At 35.1% G+C, this 27,957-nt stretch overlaps 2 protein-coding genes across 3 annotated transcripts in view; one reads left to right on the forward strand and one right to left on the reverse strand.

The window, feature by feature from the left end:
* Nucleotides 1-13,940, reverse strand: part of LOC123541847 (bifunctional coenzyme A synthase-like) — a 50,443-nt gene extending 36,503 nt beyond the window's left edge. For both annotated transcript variants that reach the window (XM_053531526.1, XM_053531527.1), the window contains exons 1-5: nt 13,856-13,940; nt 5,080-5,651; nt 3,134-3,290; nt 1,280-1,494; nt 141-272 (exon numbers count right to left, since the gene is read on the reverse strand). In XM_053531526.1, the coding sequence (XP_053387501.1) occupies nt 141-272; nt 1,280-1,494; nt 3,134-3,290; nt 5,080-5,625 (1,050 nt within the window). In that variant the 5' untranslated portion in view covers nt 5,626-5,651; nt 13,856-13,940. The remainder of the gene's footprint in view (nt 1-140; nt 273-1,279; nt 1,495-3,133; nt 3,291-5,079; nt 5,652-13,855) is intronic.
* A 5,653-nt stretch (nt 13,941-19,593) lies between these two features.
* On the forward strand, nt 19,594-27,702 carry LOC123542641 (procathepsin L-like). Its single transcript, XM_045328576.2, has 9 exons — nt 19,594-19,746; nt 20,341-20,471; nt 21,932-22,037; nt 23,017-23,175; nt 23,713-23,836; nt 24,534-24,634; nt 25,518-25,678; nt 26,653-26,763; nt 27,248-27,702. The coding sequence occupies exons 2-9, from the start codon at nt 20,341-20,343 to the stop codon at nt 27,345-27,347; spliced, it is 993 nt and encodes a 330-aa protein (XP_045184511.2). The 5' UTR covers nt 19,594-19,746; the 3' UTR covers nt 27,348-27,702.
* The last annotated feature ends 255 nt before the right edge of the window (nt 27,703-27,957 follow it).

Raw genomic sequence — 27,957 nt, forward strand, 5'->3', positions numbered from 1 at the left:
GACAAGTCCATTTTAGAAATTTAGCAGGCTAAAGGTTAATTACTATTAAATGACATAAAGGTTTAATTTTGTGGATTGATGCTAGTATGAAATCAACAAAAGTAAGTCAACATGAATAAAGATGATTTTACAGCACTTACCTTCAAAGGATGGTACAAGGTCCCTAGTAATCTTTTCCTGTATGATGACGAGCTGATCTTATTCTCCTCATACTGTGTATGGCATGTGTCTTCAACTAGGTCAATAGTGTACTCCTCCAGTATCTTCATATCCTGAAAAACAGATTTAAAATCAAAATTTACCAAAATTACTGAGGAGAATACATATCTTTAAACAGTTTCTGACACGTCATTTCCTGCATGAAGAAGAGTTAATTTTATTCTCTTCAAGTATGGGTCCTCTACTGTAAAATTTTAAACTTGGTTAAGGAACTTGTCCGGGTCACAAGAAAAGTAGACGCTATGTCCAGAGTTTGCTATATCCATATTTATAGGAAACATATTTTGTTATTATATATAAACCGTAATAGAAACATCTGAGGTTTGAGTCACTGTTTGCTTTAAAAAAAAACAACCCTGATCATGCTGAATACGATTGATTTTGCCTTTGCAACCACTCTAGATCATGATCAGCCTGCACATCTGTGCAGTCTGATCATGATCTGCACTGCCAGACATTTAGCCCGTATCTTTTTGGTATGCATCCCTTTTAACAGTTAATGGTTCTGTCCAGACTCAAAGATGGACAAGTTCATTATAGAAATTTAGAAGGATTAATTGCTGTTTTATCTTACAATGATTTCATAATGATTTGTCATTAATTTAATCCATGCCCCCAATATATAGTAGACTGGTTACGGGGCCCAGTGGTTAAGGCGTCCGCCTCGGGATCGGGAGGTCGAAGGATCAAGCCCAAGGGGAAGCGTTCATCCGGGGATGTTTGTCATGGGACTCGTTCCGAAAAGGCCGGTTCGTGAGCTGCGAGCTAGTTAAATGAATGGATATCGACTTCAATCCACCTGGCATCTGGCATAGTGGTAGGAGTTGGGAGGTAACTGGTTAGCACAATAAAAATGTCTCATAAGCCAAATTGGCTGGCCCTTTCAATATGGGTGACACTATAATAAACAAGACCTTTACGTTTACCTTTTTATAGTATAGTAACAAAAAGCAAAGTCCCATAAATAAATTTACCATAAGGGGAGGTAATATTACAGCAGAATCAGAGTATCTAAACAACCATAAGGGGAGGTAACTATTATTACAGCTAAACACCCTACCCTCTTTTTCCTTTCATCATTTATCATTTCTCCTCCTTTCTTTGTTTCCTGGCTTAGCACAATCAAGTCCATGGTCGGGTCAGTGACTGTCGGCCCAAACCCGTCAGTGATTGGGACAACGCTGTATTCCATGGACGGATCCACATCATTGAGAAAGTCTTTCACAATACATATTCTTTCCTCAATGGGTTGGATTAGTTCTACCAGTGTCTTTTCTGAAATTAAGAAGGAATATAATATGACACGGTAAAATCAAATTATTGTGTTTCATCTAGTTTACTGAATTTTCAATTTCAATACTATGTTTCACCAGTATGTACTGTGAAAGTCATCAGCCCCCAACTGTGCAAATGGAGACAGAAATCCCTTGGCTCACTGCCAAGATCTTTACATATCTCATTTATTTATAAACAGATCTTTGGAATTTTTTCCGAAGTCATCTGACACAAAAATAATATTATCTGCTGAAAAATAAGTAAGTGCTATTATTTTTTTAACAGGCTTAACCCATGTCCACTCAGTCACTCAGTAGGTAGGACAAAAGACTGTGGGTCATGAAACTATTATTTTGATCAATGGGCTTGACTAAGGCCGTAATCTAAAAAATGTTTGCGGGTAGCGCATCCCCAAACTTTTTTGTGGGTAGGTATGTAGGGTATTTTTTCTTGCATATAATCATATAGGCAAAAAAAAAATTCTTCATCTGAATGGCCAGAAAAAGGAAGTTGGGTCACAGTTTTCACGAGTGGGTTGCGTTACTGCAAATAAATGATTTTTTAATGATAGAGCCTTATGGTGAAATTGGTTAATTTTGTGGGCATAAAAGTTTGAAGTTCTGCTGGCCAAAATGGCTATTTTGAGGGGGTTTTGATCTTTGAACATAAAGTGAACAGGAATTTTACTGCTTTGGGCTGTCATTAAAAAACATTTGTTTGCAGTAGCATGACCTACCCATGAATATTGCTGCGACCCAACTTTTTTTTCTAGCCGGCCAGACGAATAAAAAAATTTTCCTATATGTTTACATGCAAAAAAACAATATTCCCTACCTACTTACCTACACAAAAAGCTTGAAGTAGGACATGATACCTCTTTTTTGAACAAACAATTTTCTAATTACAACCTTTTTGGGCAAACTTCAATGAACTGACTTCCCACATAAATCAATGATTTCAAAGTGTGTAGTCAGCGAAAATTTTTACAAAAGAGCAGGTTAGTTCTTCCTTCACCTGTGATTTAGGACAGTTGTCAATTGCGAAAAAGCAAGTCCATCTACTTTAGAGGTATTACATATTCACACACTGTATGTATACATGTAATTTCTAGCATAAAATTGCTGTTCTTTTCACTTTTCAGGGGTGTTTTCAAAGGAGAGAACATGTGTGTTAACACAGATTCTTGCCCTCGCATGCTGTTACAACACCTTTTTATATATACGGGTTCCCTGGCAAAGAGTAAACGTCATTTGGCCCAAAAACAGATAATTCAAAACAAAATGACATCAACGTAAAAAAATCCTCATTTCCATGCATTTCTTGGAAATTTAATGACATTGAGTGACATTGTATTCATTTATCAGTTTTTACACGTTTTATGCTAGAATAGCATTAGCACATGTTCATTTTGTGTTATAACATATGCAGTCATCCCACAAACACAAAAAAACACGCATTACCCTAGTACGTAACTTATCTAAGATCTTATCCAACGAATGATGAGTACTGTCTGCCTGTTTATAAGATGTGTTTTAATTTATAAACAATGCACACTAACTATTCATAATTTCAAATTCAAAATTGAGGCATAATATATGTTTAACAAATAGGTCAAATATATATCAAACAAAAACCTCACTGTTATTCATTTTGCCATCAGTTACCCCAACTGTCAGCTTGTCAGTTCCTAACATACAGCCCTCGGTTAACAGAATCTTGTGACCTACATGGAGTCTGTCAAATGTCCCACCCAGCACAGTGTGTGGATACTGTTTCAGAAGTTCTGCTGCTTCTGTCTGAAAATAAGAAATAACTTAGCAATATTCTACACATGAAAATATTCAAAATCTTAAAATTTTTTGCTGAGATTTTGAGACTGTACGGCTACTCAATATAAGACAAGTTGAGAAAAGTTAACATCTTCTCACCTCTTATAAAATTCTGGCATTTCTATTGGTTAAAGGCACTGACATTCAGATTTGGCTAAAAAATAATCATTCTTTCAAACTGAAGTTTGGTCATATTACGAACATTAAATATGAACTTTTGTTTCTAAAATATTTTAAAAATTCCAAATTAAGAAAAAAAGATGACCGTATCAGGAATCGAACCCCAGACCAACGCAGCAAAATAAAGACATTTTCCCATCATTGTAACAAATAGTGCTATAGCTGAAGTAGTGAATAATGACTTCAAAATATAGATATTTATAATCGAGACAGTTTACCTGAAGTGAAAGCACCACAAATGCTTTTCGATTTTCATCGTAAAAAGTAGTAAAAACAGCAAAAATTCTCATGTGTTTCCTTAATGTAAAGTTTGTCAGAAATCAAGTTTTAAAGCCTTCTTAAGAAATATGGTATTTATTTCAAGATATCTAAAAACTAAAAATTTTTGTTGTTGTTGTTGCTGAACGATCTAGAGGCCAGTCGCTTTAAGAGATGTAACATGCTAACCCAATAAAAAAAATTATATTCTATTTATCAGGTTAGGCATAAAAAAAAAACTGTTTGTTTCCGGTATCCCGACCTACTCTAAATTTTTGGCCCGACCCTAAATGTTTTTATGGCCTGGGAGAATAAATTTTTCAACTTTTTGTTGCAAAACTGCACTTTTTATGCTTTTTAAACATGGCCAGTGATGTTAGAAATCAACTTAATGATGCTCTAAAGGGATAACCCCCTGATTTGTATTCATTTTTTGACACAAAAATAATTTCCGAAAAGTCTCCCTTAATAAAAAAAAAAAATCCAAATAAAAAAAGATTTTCGACCTACCTACCCTAATTTTTTTGAGCATGTTACCGGAAACAAAGATTTTTTTTTTTAGGCCTTGGTGAATGTCCTGTAAGTACTGATTTATATTTGAACAAAACAGCTGTTGCATCACTGGGGTAGACAGAACGAATCCTATTATTACAGAAACATATAGAATAAATGCATCATTTTTAGAAACAGATAATGTATCAAGAATTGTACCTCAAAAATACAAATATATTTCTATTAACTATAGATCCGTGAAAGAAAATTACCAAATTAGTAGTTGAAAAACATTTCAAAAAATCTAATGGCATAATTCTGAGAAATTCTGTTGTGAGCTTCTAAGACAGAAGTCACATAAAAACAGACCTGCCATGAATTTTGGTTGCACACATCCATGGTACTATTAAACCAAGGGGGTCACACTGGCTAAAAACATTTTAAGCCAACTAAAAGACAAGGTCACATATTATGAGAAAAAGATGGAATTTACTTATTTTTCATAAGCAAACAGCCTCATTTTAGAAGCCATATGAAAATGTTTGAGCCATTTTTATGAAATTGTAGAAAATGGATCTAATTGTAAGTGAGCACAACATTTACTAGTAACAGATTAACCTTTAGCCTGCTGGCAGCAAGTGATTCTGTCTTTGCGACCAGTGCAGACCACGATCAGCCTGCACATCCATGCAAGCTCATGGTCTGCACTGTTCGCTATTCTGTCAGTAAATTTTCAGTGAACACCCCTTCAAATAATAAATGGTACTGCCCAAACTGAATGACTGACCAGTCCATTTTAGAAATATAGCAGGGTAAAGGTTAATACCTCTTGATAAGTTGAATCATCTAGTTTTTGTCTTTTTGGTGTCCCTGCTGTACTAACACTCTCTGCAATGTCCAAATGTTGACAAATGCCTGATGAACTTACAGTAAATGTGCTACTAATTGATTTCAGCAAACCGGATTTATCATCATCTTGTATATTTCTGTCAATCAAGACTATATCACATGGATCTTTAAAATTGTATTTCTTGAATTTCATCTCTGCATTTCCTATATGCCCAACCAGTACCCTGATATCTAGATTACTACAAATATTAGCATTGGATACATAAAATTCTTTCACAAGATTTCTAATCTCTACGGAAAAAGGAACTTTGAGCATTTCGAAATGGGAGTAGTGTTCCGCTGAATTTGAGCCAGCCTCTCCATCAGCACTGTTTTGATCTACAGTTTGTGACAAAGTGTTTGGCTGAATATGTATATATGCGGTTTTTGATGCTAATTTGTTGATTTCAGTCATGTACAGCGGTATACACTGACAAATTTGATTCATTGGTTGTGTAAGGATGAGTAATGCCGTCTTGAACATTGTGCTGGCAGACTGGATAAATCAACCTGGAAAGACAATTAACATTTTTGTTTATTAACAATCTCTAACTTGTATTTTCTGTAAAAAGAGTAGAATTGAAATAATCATTATCGTAGTTCGGAGCAAAATATGCAGGGGTTTAACTAACCTTTAGTCTGCTGGCAGCAATTGATTAAGCCTTTGTGATCAGTGCAGACCAAGATCAGCCTGATCATGGTCTGCACTGTTCGCTTTTCAGTCAGTAAATTTTCAATAAACACCCCTTTGAATAATTAGTGGTACTGCCCAAATTAAATGATGGACCAGTCCATTCAAGAAATTTAGCAGGGTAAAGGTTAATTATTGAAATAGAAGATGGAGGATGTAAAGCAGAGTGGGGTGGGGGCTAGGCTAGCATAATATGAATGGGCTAACAGCTTAATTTACAGTCAACCTATCCCCTATACAACTCCCCCAGTCAACTCATCCCCATTTTACAGCCATTCCAGAAATAATGTCCCATTTGACATTTTTATGTGTCCTTGTCATTTTACTAGTAGAAAAAGAGCTGTATACGGATGTTCACTGTGTTGAATTATCAGTATATAGATGTGCTGTCTTTGAAAAATGGAAATTTTCAGATAGAAGGTCATTAAACCTTAAAATGTCAGCTAAAACATGCAGAAATTTGCATTTTTTGGCTGTCCCACGAAAGGGTGCATAAATATAACCAAGAGATAAAGAAGCACGAACAATGCTGAGTAGAAAAGACTACCTCTAAATAATTTCAAACAAAACATAGTTTGGATGAATATCATTTATTTTGTAGCCACAGAAGATAAAAATTTTCATCAGCTATTATACCATTGTCCCCAAAATAGCTTTAACCTCCGTTATCACACTTAAGACGATGAAAAGTACCACATAAATATTTGTTATAACAGTAGAAAGGTGCTTGTGCCCTTCTTTTATGTCATTTGTTTCATTAAACTATTAAGTTTTAGTGATACATCCTACAATATTTTGATATGAATATCAAATGTATATTTGACTGGGATCGTTGAAAATGTCAGTTAACCTCCGTGACCAGGATTTTGAGAAAATATTGATATTACGAATTATTCTGAGGTTAGTGAGAGTGATGCGCCAATGTGTTTTGCCAGTACTGATGTAACTCCAGTTGATTTTTTGCTTTTTTTGTGATAAATCTGCCAGAAAATGCACATTTTTTTAACTTCCGTTACTGTTAACTTCCGTTACAAATTTAGTGATGATCTATTAGTTTTTTTTCCAACATCACCCGTGGTTTTTCTTACTACTATATAGTTGCGTCATAGGTTAATCTACATCATAATCGTACATGGTAGCTGCAACTGACAACATTGGATATTTTTTTTAAAGACACGGCGTTTTAACGGGTAAGGTAATTATTTTAAGATAAATTTGATAGATTTTAGTACATTCTATTTTGTCACAGTTTCAGAGTGGTTGTAAATGTTTGATTTGTATTAATAGATCCAAGACAAAAGAGAAACACAGTTTTAATTCCACTGTACTTGAATATATGGTTTATCAATCAACAGATCGGCAATGTAACGGAGGTTAAAATCTTTGAACAAGAGGACCATGATGGTCCTGAATCGCTCATCTATCTCCACATGACCCAGTGTTCAACTGAGTATGACATCGTTATTTCTATTATTTGACATAGTGACCTAGTTTTTGAGCACATGTGACCTAGATATCATCAAGATAAAAAATTCTGACCAATTTTCATGAAGATCCATTGAAAAATATGGCCTCTAGAGAGGTCACAAGGTTTTTCTATTATTTGACCTAATGACCTAGTTTTTGAAGGCATGTGACCCACTTTTAAACTTGACCTAGATATCATCAAGGTGAACATTCTCACCAATTTTCATGAAGATCTCTTGGAAAAATATGGCCTCTAGAGAGGTCACAAGGTTTTTCTATTTTTCGACCTACTGACCTAGTTTTTCACCGCACATGACCCAGTTACGAACCTGACCTAGATATCATCAAGCTGAACATTCTCACCAATTTTCATGAAGATCCATTGAGAAATATGGCCTCTAGAGAGGTCACAAGGTTTTTTCTATTTTTAGACCTACTGACCTAGTTTTTGACCCCACGTGACCAAGTTTCGAATCTGACTTAGATATCATCAAGATGAACATTCTGACCAATATTCATGAAGATCTCATGAAAAATATGGCCTCTAGAGAGGTTACAAGGTTTTTCTATTTTTAGATGTACTGACCTAGTTTTTAACCCCACGTGACCCAGTTTCGAACTTGACCTAGATATCTTCAAGGTAAACATTCTGACCAATTTTCATGAAGATCCATTGAAAAATATCGCCTCTAGAGAGGTCACAAGGTTTTTCTATTTTTAGACCTACTGACCTAGTTTTTGAAAGCACATGACCCAGTTTCGAACTTGACCTAGAAATCATCAAGGTGAACATTCTGACCAATTTTCATGAAGATCCATTGAGAAATATGGCCACTAGAGAGGTCACAAGGTTTTTCTATTTTTAGATCTACTGACCTAGTTTTTGACCCCACATGACCCAGTTTCGAACTTGACCTATATATCATCAAGGTGAACATTCTGACCAATATTCATGAAGATCTCATGAAAAATATGGCCTCTAGAGAGGTCACAAGGTTTTTCTATTTTTAGATCTACTGACCTAGTTTTTAACCCCACATTACCCAGTTTCGAACTTGACCTAGATATCATCAAGATGAACATTCTGACCAATTTTCATGAAGATGCATTGAGAAATATGGCCTCTAGAGAGGTCACAAGGTTTTTCTATTTTTAGATCTAATGACCTAGTTTTTGACCCTACGTGACCCAGTTTCGAACTTGACCTAGATATCATCAAGATAAACATTCTGACCAATATTCATGAAGATCTCATGAAAAATATGGCCTCTAGAGAGGTCACAAGGTTTTTCTATTTTTAGACCTACTGACCTAGTTTTTGACCCCACGTGACCCAGTTTCAAACTTGACCTAGATATCATCAAGGTGAACATTCTGACTAATTTTCATGAAGATCTTTTGAAATATATGGCCTCTAGAGAGGTCACAAGGTTTTTCTATTTTTAGACCTACTGACCTAGTTTTTGATGGCACGTGACCCAGTTTCGAACTTGACCTAGATATCATCAAGATGAACATTCTGACCAACTTTCATAAAGATCCCATGAAAAATGTGACCTCTAGAGTGGTCACAAGCAAAAGTTTACAGACGCACGGACGCACTGACGCACGGACGGACGACGGACACCGCGCGATCACAAAAGCTCACCTTGTCACTTAGTGACAGGTGAGCTAAAAAGAAAATATATTTAATTTGCCCTTATTCCAGTTACTTGGAAATGTATTTTCTCCTTACTCTACCAGTTAAAGACATAAGTGGTAATGTGACTGTAGGTTAATATTTTAATGGAGAACAATTGTAGGTGCCATTTGGTGCCAATAGTAACGGAGGTTAAATATATTACAATATTTTGAAACTTAAGTTAAGGATTACCAATACACTACTTGAGCTGTTGTTGAAACATAACATTTATCTTAATTCCTTTCACTCAAAAATTGTTTTTATAGCAGGAAAAAACCATAAACCGAACAGCGACAACCTGAATATGACATACAATGTAACGGAAGTTAAAATTTGATATACAGATGTTTGTTTCTTCCAATCGGACATTGAAAGAATGTTGTAATGCTTTAATACTACTGTGAACATGAAATATAATTTCACTGCATTATTTAGATAAAGCTTCGACTATAAAAAGTAAGTTGAATAGATGTGATTACAATAACTCTTAGTGTCAATGATCAAAGACTCGGCTATCTGTTTTTCTTTTTTTTTATTTTGGAATGCCACTCATGCACGCAGATATACAAAAAAGCTCAGCTATATAGGCACTATTTACCATATTGTAGGAGTGTATTTCGTCAATGCGGAACTCAACAGGCCTACAGATACCTGATATTTCTCACTTTTCCACTTAAATTACCCATCTATTCAACATTGCCAAATAACTTTGAAATTATTTTTTGTTTGTATTTGTGTTGTATGTATGATTTTATTGGTGTATGTATTTGCTCATTTCATGCAAACTTATTTTATGGTGGAATAAAAGATATATCTTTCACTTTCTCAATTTCTCGTAGTTCTGTTGTTTCTTTTACCTGCTGAAGCTGAGAAAAGTAACATAGCACGCGAAACCAAGACCCGGCAGCATGAGATAACCAGCTCTGAAATTCATGTTTTTAAACATCACAGTGCAGTGGCTACTCTTGCTCCTAATACTGACAATATTGAGAATACTCCCTTTGAAACAGGATATGTAGAAACACTGAGACCACTCTCTGAAACAAGATATATTGAAACGTTGAGACCTCTCTCTGAAACAGGATGTATCAAAACATTAAGAACATTCCCTGAAACGGAATATATGTAGGCCCTCAACATTGAGATCACCCAATGAAACAGGATATGTAGAAACATTGATATCACTTCCTGAAAAAGAATTTATCGAAACACTGAGATCACTGCCTTAAACAGGATATATAAAAGTTTCTTTAGATATATAAATGCGTCATTATACCTGGTTAAGAATGACTATTTTGTCTTTGAACTAAAATATTAGTTCCCGACTTTAAAATTATATTTATACTGCCATCGACATAAAGCACTGTCCTGTGTTTAACATTCGTTACAATCTCTGTTAATTCATTTAAGTATATTTTTTGGCTAATATCAGTTTGGGCACATACGTGATGTTAGCTCCCAATAATAAACAGTTTTTATTAAATAGATAATACCATAAAGTAGTGGTTTGTTATACGATCACACCAGTTCGTTTCGGTTTTATTCCCTATTTTCTATATTTCTTCAAGAAATAGTAAACATAGTACATGTATCAAATTTCTCTTATAAAATGCCGCATCTGTTCCGTTACAGATTCGGCAGTATCATTACAGTTGCATTATGATAACAAAAAGATTGTGTAATCTATAAAATATAAATATTACAAAATAAAAATACTTGATTCAAAAGTTTAACATCCGTTACTTATCACCTGGTTTGAAAATCACAAACGGTTACATTATAATTGAATCAATTGTCAGAAAAAAATGACACCTTCTTTTTGATCACATTCTGACATTTTATTTTTGCATAACTAAAGATACCTTATATGAAATAATTTCATCTAGCGAACAAAATATTAACAGAAGAAAATAAAAATCGTTTGTTGGGAAACAATGCAATATTAAAATAGGCACATCTAGACAACTTTTTGTCTAAGTTGAACTGATAGCACATTTATTATCTTATTCAGGGTGTGTAGAGTACAGAAGTGTTGAAATTGTGCATTAGTTGTATCAAATGACATATACGTTGCCAAAGAAATCTTATGAACCAGAAATTAACCTCTGTTACTCGTAAATTTAGGTCCTTATAAATAAATATTCATATCTTTGAAACGCAAATTAGTTGGTGGATGGAATTTTCAGATTTTTAACTTGACACCTCGTACATTATGAAATTGTTGGTATTCTACGAAACCGCAAACCATAATTTTTTGATTTTTTCAATTCTGAAATGGGACATTTTTTTCGGAATGGCTGTTTAGTCATTTCATCCCCATTGACGATTTCAGATTGGTCATTTCATCCCTAAACTTTCAGCTTCTCTTTTTTAATACTTTTTTATATAATTATGATGTAAAATATGTGTTCTGTAAAATACGTTCTGCATAACAAAATGACAATTTTTACCCATGATTTTTTGAAATTACAAATATTTAACACTGTCAGGTTTTATAAAAAAAAAGAAAGAGATTTGTTGCTTTTTTTTACATAAAAAAAATGTCCTATTTTATGTGAAGTTGCAAAAATTGTATCCTTATTGCTTTGTCTTTAGAAGTGGATTCTCATTCATAAAATAAATATACTATGTATGATAAATAAGTTCTTTCTAGCAATTTAATATCTGCATGCATTTTCGTTTTCATAAACCTTTGAATAGATCATTTTAGTATAACCGATCATTCCCTTAATGATTAGCCCAATCAACTTTCAGTTGATAAATCACTATCAACATCTTTAAATTAGTGCGAGCATCCACTTTAAAGGTGATTAATAATTATTAACATCTTTTCAAATACCCCTTGTATAACAGTACAAGTGTTAAAACAACATCAGGTAGCTTACTTGATTGACAGGTAACTTTTTTGATATTGGCAGGAATGTTATAATTAAAAGAAAATCTGGCAGACTAATGTGTCTTTATAAATTTATTAAAAATGGGTATCATAACTTATTAAATGCTACAATTACTTCAATATAAAATATAATAAACGTAACAAATTAACATGTTTATTACAGTCAAAGTAATCTTTACATGCTTCATTATATGTGTCTGTCGCTTATCCATTAATTGATTTACAGTTAATATGGTGTTTTGTAACTCTTCTTTCATTCTTATTATAAACCTGTAACTGCATACATGCCATAATTTTTCAAGACCTTTCCGGGATTCTGAGTTAAAATTTCCGGGATTTTTACCCTTTGTCCGGGACATACACCGTGACATTAGTATTTGTCTGTTTCATGCATAAATATCATAAAATTACATGCAGTTTCCGGAGATTAACATTGTTCCCTCGCTTAGGAATAATTTTCTGCAAATGTCGTCTAGCTTTCTAAGGGGGGTAAATAGGGTAATTCACGTCTATAGTTCGGCACGTGAATATTGGTTGCGTTCCCGAGGTGAATAAGAAGAATTAACCTGGTCATCGTGATTTAGAATCAAGCTTATTTGGTATTATTTTTGGTATGCTTAAACGTTTATCTAATCATTAATAAAATGGAATCCTCAAAGGAATAAAATAAATCTTGTTGATAAAATCGATATAAAATATTTCGGGTTGGGGAAATTTTCATGGATCGGTCGGCAAAGGCATTCAATAGTCAAGCTTAATTTAGAATATGTGTGACAATCAATCTACATTTTGAAAGATTACAACCTTTTAAAATAATTATCGTTTAATTGACCGTTATCAGCCATTTCTTCCAATCAAGGCTACATGTAGCTTCACCGCCTACGTGCTAAAAACAACGAGATTTTCGGCTATTGTTCCTAATATTAAATGATCATAAAACTGTTATTGATTGCATAATTTTGTCAATTCATAATCAGGGTCATCAAAATAGCCGACTGTAAATTAATCTGGGCCATCAAAAGACCGCAGGGCGCGTTCAATATGAGTGTTGATCGGAGCTGGCTTAATCAACATTTGTCCCGCTCGAGGGCATGAAACTGATTATCGGATAATTAGGAATAAACAATGTGACACCGGGGACTGTTTACTGTGTTTTATTAATGTAAAATTCAACAATTTATAGACCAAAAAACTAGTTTTTTGGGGGGTAATTTTTGTTTTCTGTATTTTTAATTTTCCGGGACATTTCAACACTGTCCGGGACACCGGGAAGAGTATGTGATTTCCGGGACAATCCCGGACAATCCGGGACGTATGACATGTATGTAACTGTGTATTTACAATGTTAATTTATTTCATCTTTATACATTATCCCGCCTTTCTGCCATATAATACTCAAATTGTTTTAAAGATTTTATTATACATGTATTTAGTCAATAGAAGTTATTCTAATATCACTATTTCTAAAATAAAGTGGGTATAAATAAAGGATTTCAAAGTAAAGAGTTTAGATGAAATAAAATAATTATGTGCAGGGGGAGTGGGGGACGAAATGACAAAAAAAGGGACGAGTTGGCCGAATATTTCACGAGGGGGAATGAAATGACCAAATTTGGGGGATGAAATTACCTAAAAGGGGCCGAGTTGACTTGATATGAACAGCTTATGTCATAAAATAGGACACTCACAGTCTGCACATCTATTCACTGAAACTTTCTCAAAAGCTGCTTAATAAAAATCTCAACTGTTTAGGTAATTATAAGTATGTAAAAGTTCTTAGTCGTCTTTCAAAACAACAAAACAGCAACGATACTGCACATTTCTGAACTTATGAATCATTGAATGGACTTGCGATGTAGACAAAGCGAGTTACAACATGAAATTACGGGTCATCCTGAGGATTATACTGTTTGCCAACCATCTATCTCATATCTGTATTGTCGAATATAAAGGAAATATTATAAATTTATTAAAGTTACCCGAAAAATAGTATCTGATACTGATTATTTTCCCGTTTCCAAAACAGTTCAAAGTTTGATGTAAATGGCGGAGATTCATGCAAGGGAGGTAACTTGGTATATATGTAGATGTTAAATTCCGTATTATTACGTACCGTTATAATGGTCATGTGCATTTCAAACGTAATGTGATTAATAGTTTTAAGCAGTCATGTTTTTTTATTACATTATAATTAAAATGGAATTTTGTCTCGTACACAGAGTTTTAGAACACAGTAACTATCTAATTTATATCAAAGAGCTATAAATTGTATTTTATACTTCTTTGTTTATATCTATGATTTCAATCTAAGTAATTGTAGTTCTTTTTAACATAATCAGAATTGATTGTTGGGCAATACACCGTAGATGTAGATGTCATCTAGCTGGAACCGTTTGATTTTTTTTATTTTGCTTAATTTATAATGTATTTTGTTCTTTGTACAACGTAAATTTAGATATGTTTAAATCAAATAAAAATATTAAAAAATTGTACAAAAAACCCACATCATCTGAATGTGAATTCTAGTCATTTTAGACCCATATAAATTTGAAGTTTTTAATTTATTAATATGTTTGTACTGAGAGCACGCTTAGGTCAAATATGACAAGATTTGTCTTTCTTATAATTGCTGAGGCAGCTGACAACAATCGTGTTATTATGAAATGCCATACACAAAATGGTTGCAGTATTTTATCTTCTATTTAATATGATGAATGGAATTCAAGGTATTTCGCCGGGGACATTGTAGAACCAGGATTTTAACATGTGGCTCACCAAAATAACCCCGAAGGAATTTCGTGACATTTTTGATATAGTGCCATATATGGTAACTTTAGAATTTAGAACATTAAAACAATCTGAATAATTTTGTTTTGAGCATATTGACCAAATTCCATCAAGGGCAATACTTATCTTGTTCTGTGGTAGACTTTCATTTATTTCGAAAGGTCATTTTTGCTTTTAAAAGTTGTAAAATAATCTAACAACGCAATTTCAACACGAAAAATGGTACCAGTAGCTCCCTTGCTTGGCGCTCAGCATTAAAAAGGGAAACTGGCTTCTCTTCTCCCATACCCACGAGGCAATGGATTCCGCCATCAGGAATGAGGCGTCGAGAGTGATTAATATATAAGTTGTAGAACTTGCTTCACAATCGACCTAAAATGAATTAGTATAAACTAAGCTCAGTCTCGCATAGCATAGGTTTACCATGGTTTCTAGTTGTAGTGTCTCTGGATTTTGACGAACCTGTGATGGATGAGAATGGTTTAAGCTATGCAACATACAATCAGTTATGCAAATGAGGCGTAACACACAAAAAAAACAGAGTGCTAAAGTAAACCACCTCTTATCTTTGAAAGTAATTTGTCTAAATTTCATATTTGATTTTAACAAACGAAAATGAACTTTTAACGGACAAAAGTGGCAGTTTCATTAAAGTTCAAATTTCCGAATACCTCCCTCGGTAGATCTCAAAGAACAACTGAAAAGCACAAAATTCTTGAGCTTGTCATATTCTAGGAGTCTATACTGTTGTAGAGTTTTCGTCCAGAATTTCAATCAGTATCCCCATCCCCAACCAAATTCCTCCCAATCTAACTCTCTCGAATTGCAGATACCGGGCTTTGACGGAAAGCGTCGAGAAGATAATCCATAATTGAGCCGCGTCATGAGAAAACCAACATAGTGGCTTTGCGACCAGCATGGATCCAGACCAGCCTGCGCATCCGCGCAGTCTGGTCAGGATCCATGCTGTTTGCTAACAGTTTCTCTAATTCCAATAGGCTTTGAAAGCGAACAGCATGGATCCTGACCAGACTGCGCGGATGCGCAGGCTGGTCTGGATCCATGCTGGCCGCAAAGCCACTGACTATGTTGGTTTTCTCATGGCGCGGCTCATATTGGTTTCACTGCACCATTTTTTGAATTCATATGCACTGTATAATTGTGCAAAGTCTGTGGAACAGACGCTTCAGAGGAGACTGCCACTAAACTTTTTTTTCGTTGGAGGTTGATGATCCAGGATATCATTTAACTAAGATGCTGGCGTAGATGAAACGAAAATGTCTGCTTTTGGACACGCAATGGCAATCGGCAAACTACGTATCCTTCGTATGTTTTCGGCATTTTCCGTTATACGCAAACAGTTGCAAGTATGACCTCCATTTACGACCGAATAGTGCCGAAATAATTATTAATGAGAGGAAATGACGAATTCCAGTACCATTTCAGTACCGGTGTACCACCTAGATGGATATTATAGCGCATGTCCTTGTGTTAGGTTTTGTTTGTTTTGGGTTTAAACACCGTTTTTTAGTTATGTAACAGTGGCAGTTAACCTAACCAGTGTTCCTGGATTCTATGTACCAGTATTAACCTGTTCTCTGCAAATAACTACCAACTTCTCCACATGAATCAGAGGTGGAGGACGTATGATTTTAGATACAATGTCTTTTATCAAATCGTCATAGAGAACATATGCCCCGCCCGGGGATCGAACTCACGACCCCACAATCCGTGGATCGGCGCTGTCCCTACTGAGCTAAGCGGGCGGGCTTCATGACTTAGGTAACAAAATATTAATATTTATGGGTCTTTAAAGGCGACCATCTATTAACAGAGTAACCCTATATACAAGTATAGTATCACTATCCGAAATATCGGTCACTGATTAGATTAGGAAGTGTTGCATTGTCCTAATAAATGACAGCAATGTCATTGTGATAAGAGAGATATAACGTATGCAGTCTTATTACTGCATACAATTTCTTTATGTAAGTACAATGGCTGAGATGTTTAAGAGATTTGATTATATAGTTCAAATAAGGTTATAATTAATGGCCACTGACTTTGATCAAACAGATGCCAATGTTGTTTTTTTAATGGCAACACAAAACCCTTGGCCGATATTTCGTGTCTAACTCTATCAGGCAAAAATAGGCAGGTTATATTACCAGACAAAATGTCCGAACCTCAAACAAATTCCAATATGGAGTTTTATTGCTGATTTAGTATACAATACAGGAAAACAGCCCTCAAAAGAAATCTAAGCAAAACCCTGGAAATTAGGTCATATCTAAGGACAGCTTCCTTTAGATTTTAATTTCACAAAGCAATATTGCAAATTTATCTACAATAAAATCAATTAAACAAAATATTAGTATTATTTGTTTATTCACATGCATGCATTGCATAATAAAGCAGTTAAAGAAGTTGTAGCTGTTTATGAATTTCGAGCAAATATTGATATTATCAAGTACCCCCACCGATCTGCAGAATCAATGTGAATACATTATCCCCTATGAATGTTTTTTTTTTTCTTGTGTCTGACTTTGATATGTTTAGTGTTTAAACCTTCTAACTCGAATGCCGACTAGTCTGTTTTAGAAATATGTATGAATCGATTTGGTTAGAAATTCTGTTCTGAATTTTGACACCTGTGCTCTGAATTTTGACACCGCAAACGCATGATAGGTCATATGGCGACTTTCCTGCTTTAATGGTGGAGGAAAACCCCAGGTACCCCTCCGTGCATTATTTCATCACGAGCGGGCACCTGGGTAGAACCACCGACCTTCCGTAAGCCAGCTGGATGGCTTCCTCACATGAAGAATTCAACGCCCCGAGTGAGGCTCGAACCGACATCGATGAGGGGTAAGTAATTTGAAGTCAGCGACCTTAACCACTCGGCCACGGAGACCCCAAGATAGTAAAATACATAAGGTAGGCTACGAGAAAGTGCTAGAGATCTTAAAATATATTTTTTTACTGATATTCGAAGAACACATCTATGCTGTGGTTTACCAGAAGCCGAATAACACTGCATATGGTCTACAGTAACGGCCACAATAAGTATTAGAAGCAGACGTTACTTCAGAATTCCAGACGCAATATCTCAAAAAATGCTTTGATAATTTTGAGGACATTTTTCTATGTTTCATTTCCTTACATACTACTTATTCCACACCAAAAATTTTATGTTGGAATTAGTTCAACCCCGAGGGTTAAAATGACTAGCATAAATGCATAAGCTCAAACATTGACTTAAAATAAGCCGGCATATATAACAAGATGCGCTAGCCTTTAGTGTTTGTACATATTGAGTTAGCAAATGGTTACTAAGTAAGTTTGATACTGAAAACGAGCCGTTACCGTATATATTTGGTACTATTACAATAAAATCGTTACCATACAGACATGGTACTATTATCATAAAACCGTTACCGTACAGACATGGTACTATTATTATAAAATCGTTACCGTACAGGCATGGTATTATTATTATAAAACCGTTACCGTACATAGATGGTACTATTATCATAAAACCGTTACCGTACAGACATGGTACTATTATTGTAAAACCGTTAACGTACATAGATGGTACTATTATCATAAAACCGTTACCGTACAGACATGGTACTATTATCGTACAGACTTGGGACTATTATCATAAAACCGTTACTGTATAATCATGAAACTATTATTATAAAACCGTTACAGAACAGACATGGTATTATTATCATAAAACCGTTACCATATAGACATGGTACTATTATTATAAAACCGTTACCGTACAGACATGGTACTATTATTATAAAACCGTTACCGTACAGACATGGTACTATTACCATAAAACCGTTAACGTACAGACATGGTACTATTATTATAAAACCATTACCGTACAGACATTGTACTACTATAATAAAACCGTTACCGTACAGACATGGTACTATTTTTATTTAAGCCTCATAGACACTAGACTTATGAAGTCTGTTTGGATCAAGAAATCTGTAAAAACGATTCTTTTCTCCATATTTAATCTAAAATATTTTTTGAAAACACCCTTTCTCTCCCTGGCCTCATCAAAATGTTAGTCAGATATAAGAGATAATGTTAACCCTTATCCTGCTAAATTTCTATAATGAACTCGTCCATCTTTCAATTTGGACAGTACCATTAACTGTTAAAAGGGGTGCTTACCAAAAATAATATTGACTGAATGGCGAACAATGCAGTCTGATCATGATGTACACTGGTCGCAAAGGCAGAATCAGTCGTGTTTAGCATAATAAGGGTAAACGTTAAAACAGAGTTCTATCAAAGACGATTTTAAAACAGTTAGAAACATTTCAAAAGTTTCCAACAACTGATGCCTGCTTAGGAATGAATGCTCGTCAAAGATAATTTCACTTAGCCAAAACTTTAAGGTCTAAAGCTCTAAAACTCTAAAGCTCTAAAACTCTAAGCTCTAAAACTCTAAACTCTAAAGCTCTAAATTATAAAGCTCTAAAACTCTAAAGCTCTAAACGTAACAACAGTTTCTTTTGCATATAGCTCATACGAAAATACAATAAACTCTAAACAACCGTTGTTGATATACAGCACAAACTCTAAACAACTGTTTTTGATATACATGTATAGCACAAAAGTCATGCAAAAATGAAAAATCAATATATTATTGTTGATGTTTTAATGTGTATATGGTGTAACTTTATTTTTGCAAAATATTTTTAATACCGTTTTTGAAAGTTGTTAATTCATTTAGCATCCAACACGAGTGATTTCAATAGCTAACTGATAGACGCAATTTCTTTCTTTTTTTAAACTTTCGGTATAAATACGAGAGCGTGCCTCTTCAAGGTCGATGTATATCATTACAATGTTCTCAAATATTTCCACTATCTCTTCCTAAAGATTGCATGAAAAACAATTGATCACTGATCATGTGACCATTAAAAACCGCATGATCCCTATTGTCCTCATATGAGGTGTCAGATTTGGGACAGCTGAAACATATAAATACGACAACCGAAAAGTTCTTCCTCACTAGTTTTAGTGGAGTTAAAGAAGAATCCTCTAAAGTATAAAGGTAAGAGAATCTACATAACAATTCGTAATTTTACTTTTACTTGTAAAGACTGATACATTTCACTAATTATATACTTTTCTTTCATCACGGATGATCGTATTTTCGAATTTGAAATTATCGGAACTGAGAAAATACAAAATTGTAAGGAAAAGAGATTCATTAACTCTCACTGCGTTCTGGTTACAACACTTCGATTTATCGAGTTTTAAAAGAGCTTGTTATGTTATTAAAAACCTGTATGTATGCTACTGTAAAATAAATAATATTAGCAGGGACTGATTTCGTGGATTTCTTGATTGCGTAAATCCGCAAAATTTAACATAAAAAATCGCAGTGACTGTTATTATTAGAAATTAAAATCTGCTAATCAGCGTACTCTTGTCCCCAAGCAATAGTCAGCATTTATATCCCCGCAAAATTAAGATAATTTTACAATATACCTTCTGCTATTCAAAAATCGGTTTAAGATGTATGTTGACTAAGTTTGTATTGTGTACTACTGAAACCTTTTGATATCAAGGCACAATCTGTATGGTACCAAGTTGAACAAAGACTTTTCGTAGACATAATAAATTACTTTATATACATTTTCAGATGTTTCGTTTTGTGGTACTCGGATGCCTTTTGGCAACATCGTTGGCCTTCAACGCTTTCCTCGACAATGAATGGGAGTCCTATAAGACGGCCTATGGCAAACAGTACGAAAGACGCGTGGAAGGACTCAGGTATTTGTACAATTCATACACCTTACCCTGCTAAATTTCTAAAATGGACTGGTCAATCATTCAGTTTGGGCAGTACCATTTATTATTCAAAGGGGTGTTCACTGGAAATTTACTGACTGAATAGCGAACAGTGCAGATCTTGATCAGACTGCAAGGATGTGCAGGTTGATCTTGATCTGCACTGGTCGCAAAGGCAAAGCAGAATACGGAGTTGTCAGCAAATACAAAATTACAAGGCGCACATGCTGCTGACATTTTTATCTTACTGCTGATCTTTTTTTTTTTTGTAAATAAACTGTTTACTTTGTAATATTAAAAATCTGTCAACATTCTTCTCTAATCAGTATTAACTTATCTCACAGATAACAAAACTAAACATTAGTGCAATTGTTTCTCCCTTCTAATCTAGATAATTTGTAATATTTATCAGATAGAAATGAGTACAATTAAATCAAAAGATAAAGCCAGATATGTATGCCTTGCTTTTACCCCATATTCAACTATACCCTTTTTGACCTCAAATCAAATCAAATCCTCAAATCCTTTCGAATTTATCTGACAAAACGAGCAAAATAACGTTTTCAGGACCATAAAAATTGAGGCGAATTCAGTGTAGTCTAGCCACGTATAATTCAAAGTGTTATACATTTTTCAAGAGTTTTTTTTTCGTTTAAGGTCTAGTTTTGTTCCATTTTAAACTACCTCAAATACAAATGATCTATTGGAGCAGTACGAGCTCGCCTTCGATATGTGTGCAGTTACAGAAACTAGATAATTAACATACTTAAAAGGACATACCCTATATCTGGCAGATTAGCCTATATTCTCGAAACATAGGTAATGTGCTCAATGAACGTAAATAATAAATAGATAAAATTTTAAAGAACAGCATAATGTTATGGCGAAAAATACCCCATTTTACCACAATTAATCAATATAGAGGCCTTCTGTAATAAATCTACCCATTAATTGTACAACAAGAACTTCTACATAGAATGGTACATACATGTACATGTATTTTAAAACGCTAATTTTGTCGATAATGACTGGAATGCATAACTTAGACGTTTAGGATAAGTTATATTACTTCGAATATTCTATTTATGTTTTTGGTGTTGTTTTTTTTTAGTTTGACATCATTTAGGGTATGTCCCTTTAATTAACGAAGTTTAAAAACGGGTCTCTGCGTACGAATATCTAAACATTGAATGAGCCATGCCATGGGAAAACCAACATAGTGGGTTTGCGACCAGCATGGATCCAGACCAGCCTGCGCATCCGCGCAGTCTGGTCAGGATCCATGCTGTTCGCTTTCAAAGCCTATTGTAATTAGAGAAACTGTTAGCGAACAGCATGGATCCTGACCAGACTGCGCGGATGCGCAGGCTGGTCTGGATCCATGCTGGTCGCAAAGCCACTATGTTGGTTTTCTCATGGCGCGGCTCAAATTAACTTTACAGACGTGTAATCTGGGAAAGAAACATCAAGTACATTGAGCAGCACAACCTCGAAGCAGACAGAGGACTTCATACATACAGACTGGGAATGAACGAGTATGGAGACATGGTTAGTACCTTTAGTGTCAACAGGTAACTCTAGTTACCTCCCCTAATCAGAATTAACCCTGCTAATTTCTAAAATGGACTGTTCTGTCATTCAGCTTTGCAGTACCATTTATTATTTGAAGGGGTGTTCACTAAAAATATACTGTCTGAAGAGCGAACAGGCTGATCTTTGTCTGCACTGGTCACAAAGGCAGCAGGCTAAAGGGTAATAATTGTGTCACGTGATAGACCGAACAAAATATAACAATATAATAGGGCTATTATAACAGTAGCTAGTTCTGGGATGCTATATTCGGCTGGAGTGGATTTTTGCCAGATCGGATCTCACGAGACGCGCAAGCGCCGAGTGTGATCCGAACTTGCAAAATCCACGAGAGCCGAATACAAAATTCCAGATCGAGCTACTGTTATAATTACCCTATTATATGATACATCTAAGTCTAGAAGTGTTTTAAATCACAAAGAAAATAGTATATGCATAATTTTAATATCTTAGCATAACGTCCGTTTTCTTTTGCCCCAAAACTGTTTCTGACTTAATCATTATTTCAGATAAAATTACCAAGCATGTTAATGCTTCTTTGATTATACATTCTACCATTCGACGTATGTTTAAAGCCTTCCTGCACTAGTTATTTACAACTTTATGCTTTTAGGAGCGTAATTAAAATTTACATGTAATGATGGATCCTTAATTGGTTCCAGTCTGTCTATTTTCTTCATGTACATGTAGTTCTATCCAACAGTTCTTATACATTATCAGAAACTAAAATCATTTTCCCAAGACACAGACAGTTCTGTTTTTAACAAAAATCAAAATATATTGACGCCTGAATCCCACGGAGGCTAACATTGGTGATGGAATTGCATGTCTGACGAAAACAAAGCGCGCGGCTTAAAAACTTGATCCTTTTCATCTTTACTGTAAGTACGATTGTTTCGTATAAGAAAAAAGAAACTGACTTGTCATTTTCTTTCAGACAAACGATGAATTTGTCTCTCTGATGAACGGATATAAACAGAATGTAAGCAGAAGCGTCTGCAGTAAATTTACTCCACCACTGAACGTCAATCTCGGAGATCTTCCAGACAGTGTTGACTGGAGAAAGCAAGGATACGTCACAGAAATTAAAAATCAGGTGAGAACTTGTGATTGGTTAATTATTTTTAGTAAATAATTATTTTGAATCGTTGATTGGTCAGCTTATGGCATAAATATCTAGTAAGATGCGATGATTATTTACCGCTGCAACGCCCGCCCACAGCAGATGATTGGTTCTTGCGCTGTAAATATAACCGTCTGAAACAGTAGTCTTATTATGTAACACAAGCACTGTTTGGACGCCACAGTTATTACGTCATAGCGTCAGACGTCATTGCTGCGCGCTGGAAAAGAAAACCGCACAAAGCAGACAAATATTTGTTGACGTGACACCCTGAAAATAATAACCCTTAATAACGTGTTAGAATCGAAAATATACATCTCAAACAGTGATTTCCTCTTGAATGTAATCATTGTTTTGTCGTTAGATGCATATTATTTCATCACTCGGGGCTGCGCCCTCGTGATATAATTCTTTCATAACTGAACTCCAAACAATAAATTTATTCAAGGACAAATCACTGTTTGCGATATACTATTTCTTAAATAAAACCAAATAAAATGCTTGTTACAGGGACAATGCGGATCATGCTGGTCTTTCTCAACAACTGGTTCCCTTGAGGGGCAAAACTTCAAGAAAACTGGCAAACTTGTTTCTCTCTCCGAGAAGAACCTCATGGACTGCTCCAAGCCAGAGGGTAGGTTTTGCACGATAATGAACTGTTCTAAACTTGACGATAATGAACTGTTTTCAATTTTGAAGACAGTTTTTCCAATATTATTAATTTTTCAAACCTGAAAATATTATGATTAAGATATATCAAGGGTTAGTTCAAAAATAAAAAACAGGATTCAAGAGTTGCAACTTCATATGAATATGAGAACCGGCAAATTAGTAATTATGTGAGCCGTACCATAAGAAAACCAACATAGTGGCTTTGCGACCAGCATGGATCCAGACCAGCCTGCGCATCCGCGCAGTCTGGTCATGATCCATTCTATTCACTTTCAAAGTCTATTGCAATTAAAGAAACCATTAGCGAACAGCATGGATCCTGACCAGACTGCGCGGATGCAAACGCACAATGTTGGTTTTCTCATGGCGCGGCTCACGTATCCTCTGTCTGCGATTTCGGCATTTCCTGTTCTTTCGGAAAGTGATGTGCGCGTTGATCTACTTGACGGCCGAAGAACGCCGAATGTATAACGAGGTTACGTAATCACACGGAAACTGCCGAGTGTCATTACGGGACCAATTCAATACTGTACATATATGCCGCGGCAAACTTTTATCAAAGCTGATATCAATGGCGCTTCCATAATAAATACTATGTTATTGTTGTTTTATTATGGACTGATGTGTATTAATAACCATGTTTTTCCTTCTTTATTTAGGAAATATGGGTTGTGAAGGAGGTTTAATGGACCAGGCTTTCGCTTACGTCATCAAAAATAAGGGAATCGACACAGAGGAGTCCTACCCATACCAACCAAGAGTAAATGCAATTTCTAATAATATTCACAAATATATACATTTAAAACTCGTATCTCAGGTTCCAAGGGATCGAGCGTTTTACAACGAGATAACCGAAATTCGACTTAATATGATAATTAATGCACAGGACTCGAACATTTGTTGAGTTATTCGGAATTTTGAGATAAATGAATTCGAGATATCAGGTTTTAACTGTATTTACGCCCCAATTTCTACACAATGCAGTCTTTTTATATCAACCTTCAGGCAAATGCGCCTTAGACCTTTTATCAATTGAGTTTCTGAGCCTCTAGCAGACTGAGCTTCAGACATTTTAGCGAATGAGCTTAAGACATTCTAATGAATTAGGATTGGAGTATGTAGCAAATGAGCCTGAGACATTTAGTCGGATGAGCCTCTGATCACCTTGTAAATGAAGTTCAAAGCTTCTAGCATGAACTTCAGAGCTTTTAGCCTATGCGCTTCAGAGCTTTAGCATACGCGCCTCAGAGATTTTAGCGCATGTCCTTTAGGTTTTTAAGCATATATGTATGAACTTCAGAGCTTTTAGCATATGAGCTTCAGACCTTTTATCGCATGACCTTCAGGGCTATAACGTCAGACTTTCTTGCAAATTAGTTACCCAGAAAATGAGGTTATGCTATAAACTAGCATATTTTCCAATTTTCATTTTCGTGTGTCGAGTGATATATACATACCTCGAACCACTTAAATATCACGTGATCAGCCAAAAATACAAATTCAACAGATTTTCAGTCATAAACCAAGACATATAAATTGTATAAAAAGTCTGAAACATACAACGAATGATGTAGATTCCAGAAACTATTGTTTTAAACCATTTGCATTTCGTCAAAAATGAACTCGAAAATACCTATTTTTAGAACGGAAAATGCCACTTCAAGTCTGAAGACATTGGAGCCACAGAGACAAGCTGTATGGACATTGATGTTGGATCTGAAGACGATTTACAGGCTGCAGTAGCTACAGTTGGTCCTATCTCAGTTGCTATTGATGCCAGTCACTCATCCTTCCAGCTATATAGGTAATATGTCATATTTCACCCGGATCGAATTTGTTGTATTACAAAGAAAGCTAAGCTGCTTCAATTACTCGACGATAGGGTGTCCACTTTGAGTGTAGGACATCGGGGATTCGATCTCTGGTCGCGTCAGACCATGTACGTAAAAAACTGGTACTGGTATTAAAATGCCTTGCTTGACACTCAGTATTTAAAGACCTGCTCCAGTCCTACCTTTTAACCTTAAATTGTCACTGAAAAAGCATGAAAATCCTGACTATGAACAGTGACGCCTGTCAAAATAGAGTCTATTTTATATGAATTCTATATAACTTACCTGTGGTTTTGCCTGCTAAAGTGCGGCGCGTGGCCGTTAACTGTTACCTATTGTAATCATTGGTTGCATACACACAATAGAATTTGAATAGCCGCGGAGCAGGGCTTTAAAGGGTTGTACTAGGAAGCCATCTTGGTTGATATCTGTTAAAGGATAACACGTTAGTCTAAGTGAATTTTGTAGGTCATGTTGTCTAATGATTACATGCCACCTCAAATAAAATTTGCCTCTATCTTAACGGAGTTATGTACGTAACCCCATTGTAGATATGGACTCGCGACAATTACCTTTTTGCTCCCTTGTTTACTGATGTCTGGTAGAACATCTACCTAAGTTATATGAATCTAAGCTGCTGTATGATACAAGAATCAGTGTGTTCCTAAATGCCATGTGCACATGGTTAAAAATACTCCATAATAAGTAAGGGTAGATTTCTCGGAAGCACGGAGCACCACAAACACAGCCTCAGAGCCACGCATTTGCAAAGTAGGCCCACAACAAAATTCTGTAACGGAAAAATATTATAGACGGGTTGCTTAATAATAGTAACAATCCTCTAACGAATGCAGTGACAGAAAGTTTAAATAGTACCGAAACTTTTGGTATATCTGAATTTAAGTTGCAATATCATTTTATTCTTACATTTCACATATTTCTTCAGATCTGGTGTGTATAATGAGAGAAGGTGCTCCTCAAAGAAACTCGACCATGGTGTTCTCGCAGTTGGTTACGGCACAGAGGAATCCAAAGATTACTGGCTTGTTAAAAACAGGTACTGTCTATAGTTGTATTACTTTTATCACTTATGTGACAGAGTATTTCGGGTAAAGCACTACAGTGAGATTATCTTTTCTTACATTTATGTCCTCACGTCGGTCATTTACGAGGTATTTTAAATAAGTCACCTTTCGCCGATAGCATAGGTCTTGATATAAAAATATAAACCTAACGGGAAGGAAATTCCGACGAGCTTGTGATTTGCCGAAAAAGGTTGCACTAAATACTGTTTGATATAAATTGGATGCTAAGTATATGAATATCTATTCATGAGATACTATTGCTATATTCGTGTCAAGCATGAATCATTTTAAGTAAACCAGCTCTTAAACTGCAGACAGTGGTTACAGCCTTGTGGAAGCTGAATCATGATGGAATACTGTAGTAGGTGATCTGAGTAAATTATTGATGTTGATGTTGTTTGTTTTATCATCAGAATTATCATGACCTTGTTCTTACTGCTTCTTTTCTAATCACAGTTGGGGCAAAAGTTGGGGACAGGAAGGTTACATCATGATGTCAAGGAACAAGGAAAACCAGTGTGGAATCGCTACGTCAGCGAGCTTTCCTACCATGTAATTTGATTGGATGACAGATCTGTGCTAAATAAAACGTTATTTGATTGGTTGTTTTGACAGATCCAAAGTTCACAGTATTCCTGATTGTGATTGGGTGACGAGAATATTACTAAATGACATTTTACTTAAAACATCAAAAATTTAGGGTATGTACGCTCAACATATTCAGCTTGGGAGCGTCAAAAATATATATTGTACCCAAATTCGTTTAAACGTTTATGCTTGTAAAATGATTAATTACAAAGATCTCCACTGTTTGATGTGTTGTGATTTTTTTTTAAATTTTGTCTCTATTATTTGTTTGATAACTATAATGTTTCTAAGAAATGAAAAATAAAATATTTTGATAAAAATGATCGTTTTCTTTTTTTACATAATATTATAATAGCCAAATATGTGCTAAATACCACCTCAGAATAATGGCCACTACCATAAAATACGCTCAAATATAAAGGTGAATATTGTGTTGAGAGACCACCGTCAAACAAAAACAAAAACATAGAGCAAGATCTCGCGAAATCTCGTGGCAACTAGTTGAGATCTCGATAAACGAGAATCTATAAGGAGAGTTTTCATTTGTAAATGTTTGGCTATTTGGCTTTGAGGCAAGG

The sequence above is a fragment of the Mercenaria mercenaria genome, chromosome 19 (genome assembly GCF_021730395.1).
Source record: "Mercenaria mercenaria strain notata chromosome 19, MADL_Memer_1, whole genome shotgun sequence".
NCBI classification, from domain to species: Eukaryota; Metazoa; Mollusca; class Bivalvia; order Venerida; family Veneridae; genus Mercenaria; species Mercenaria mercenaria.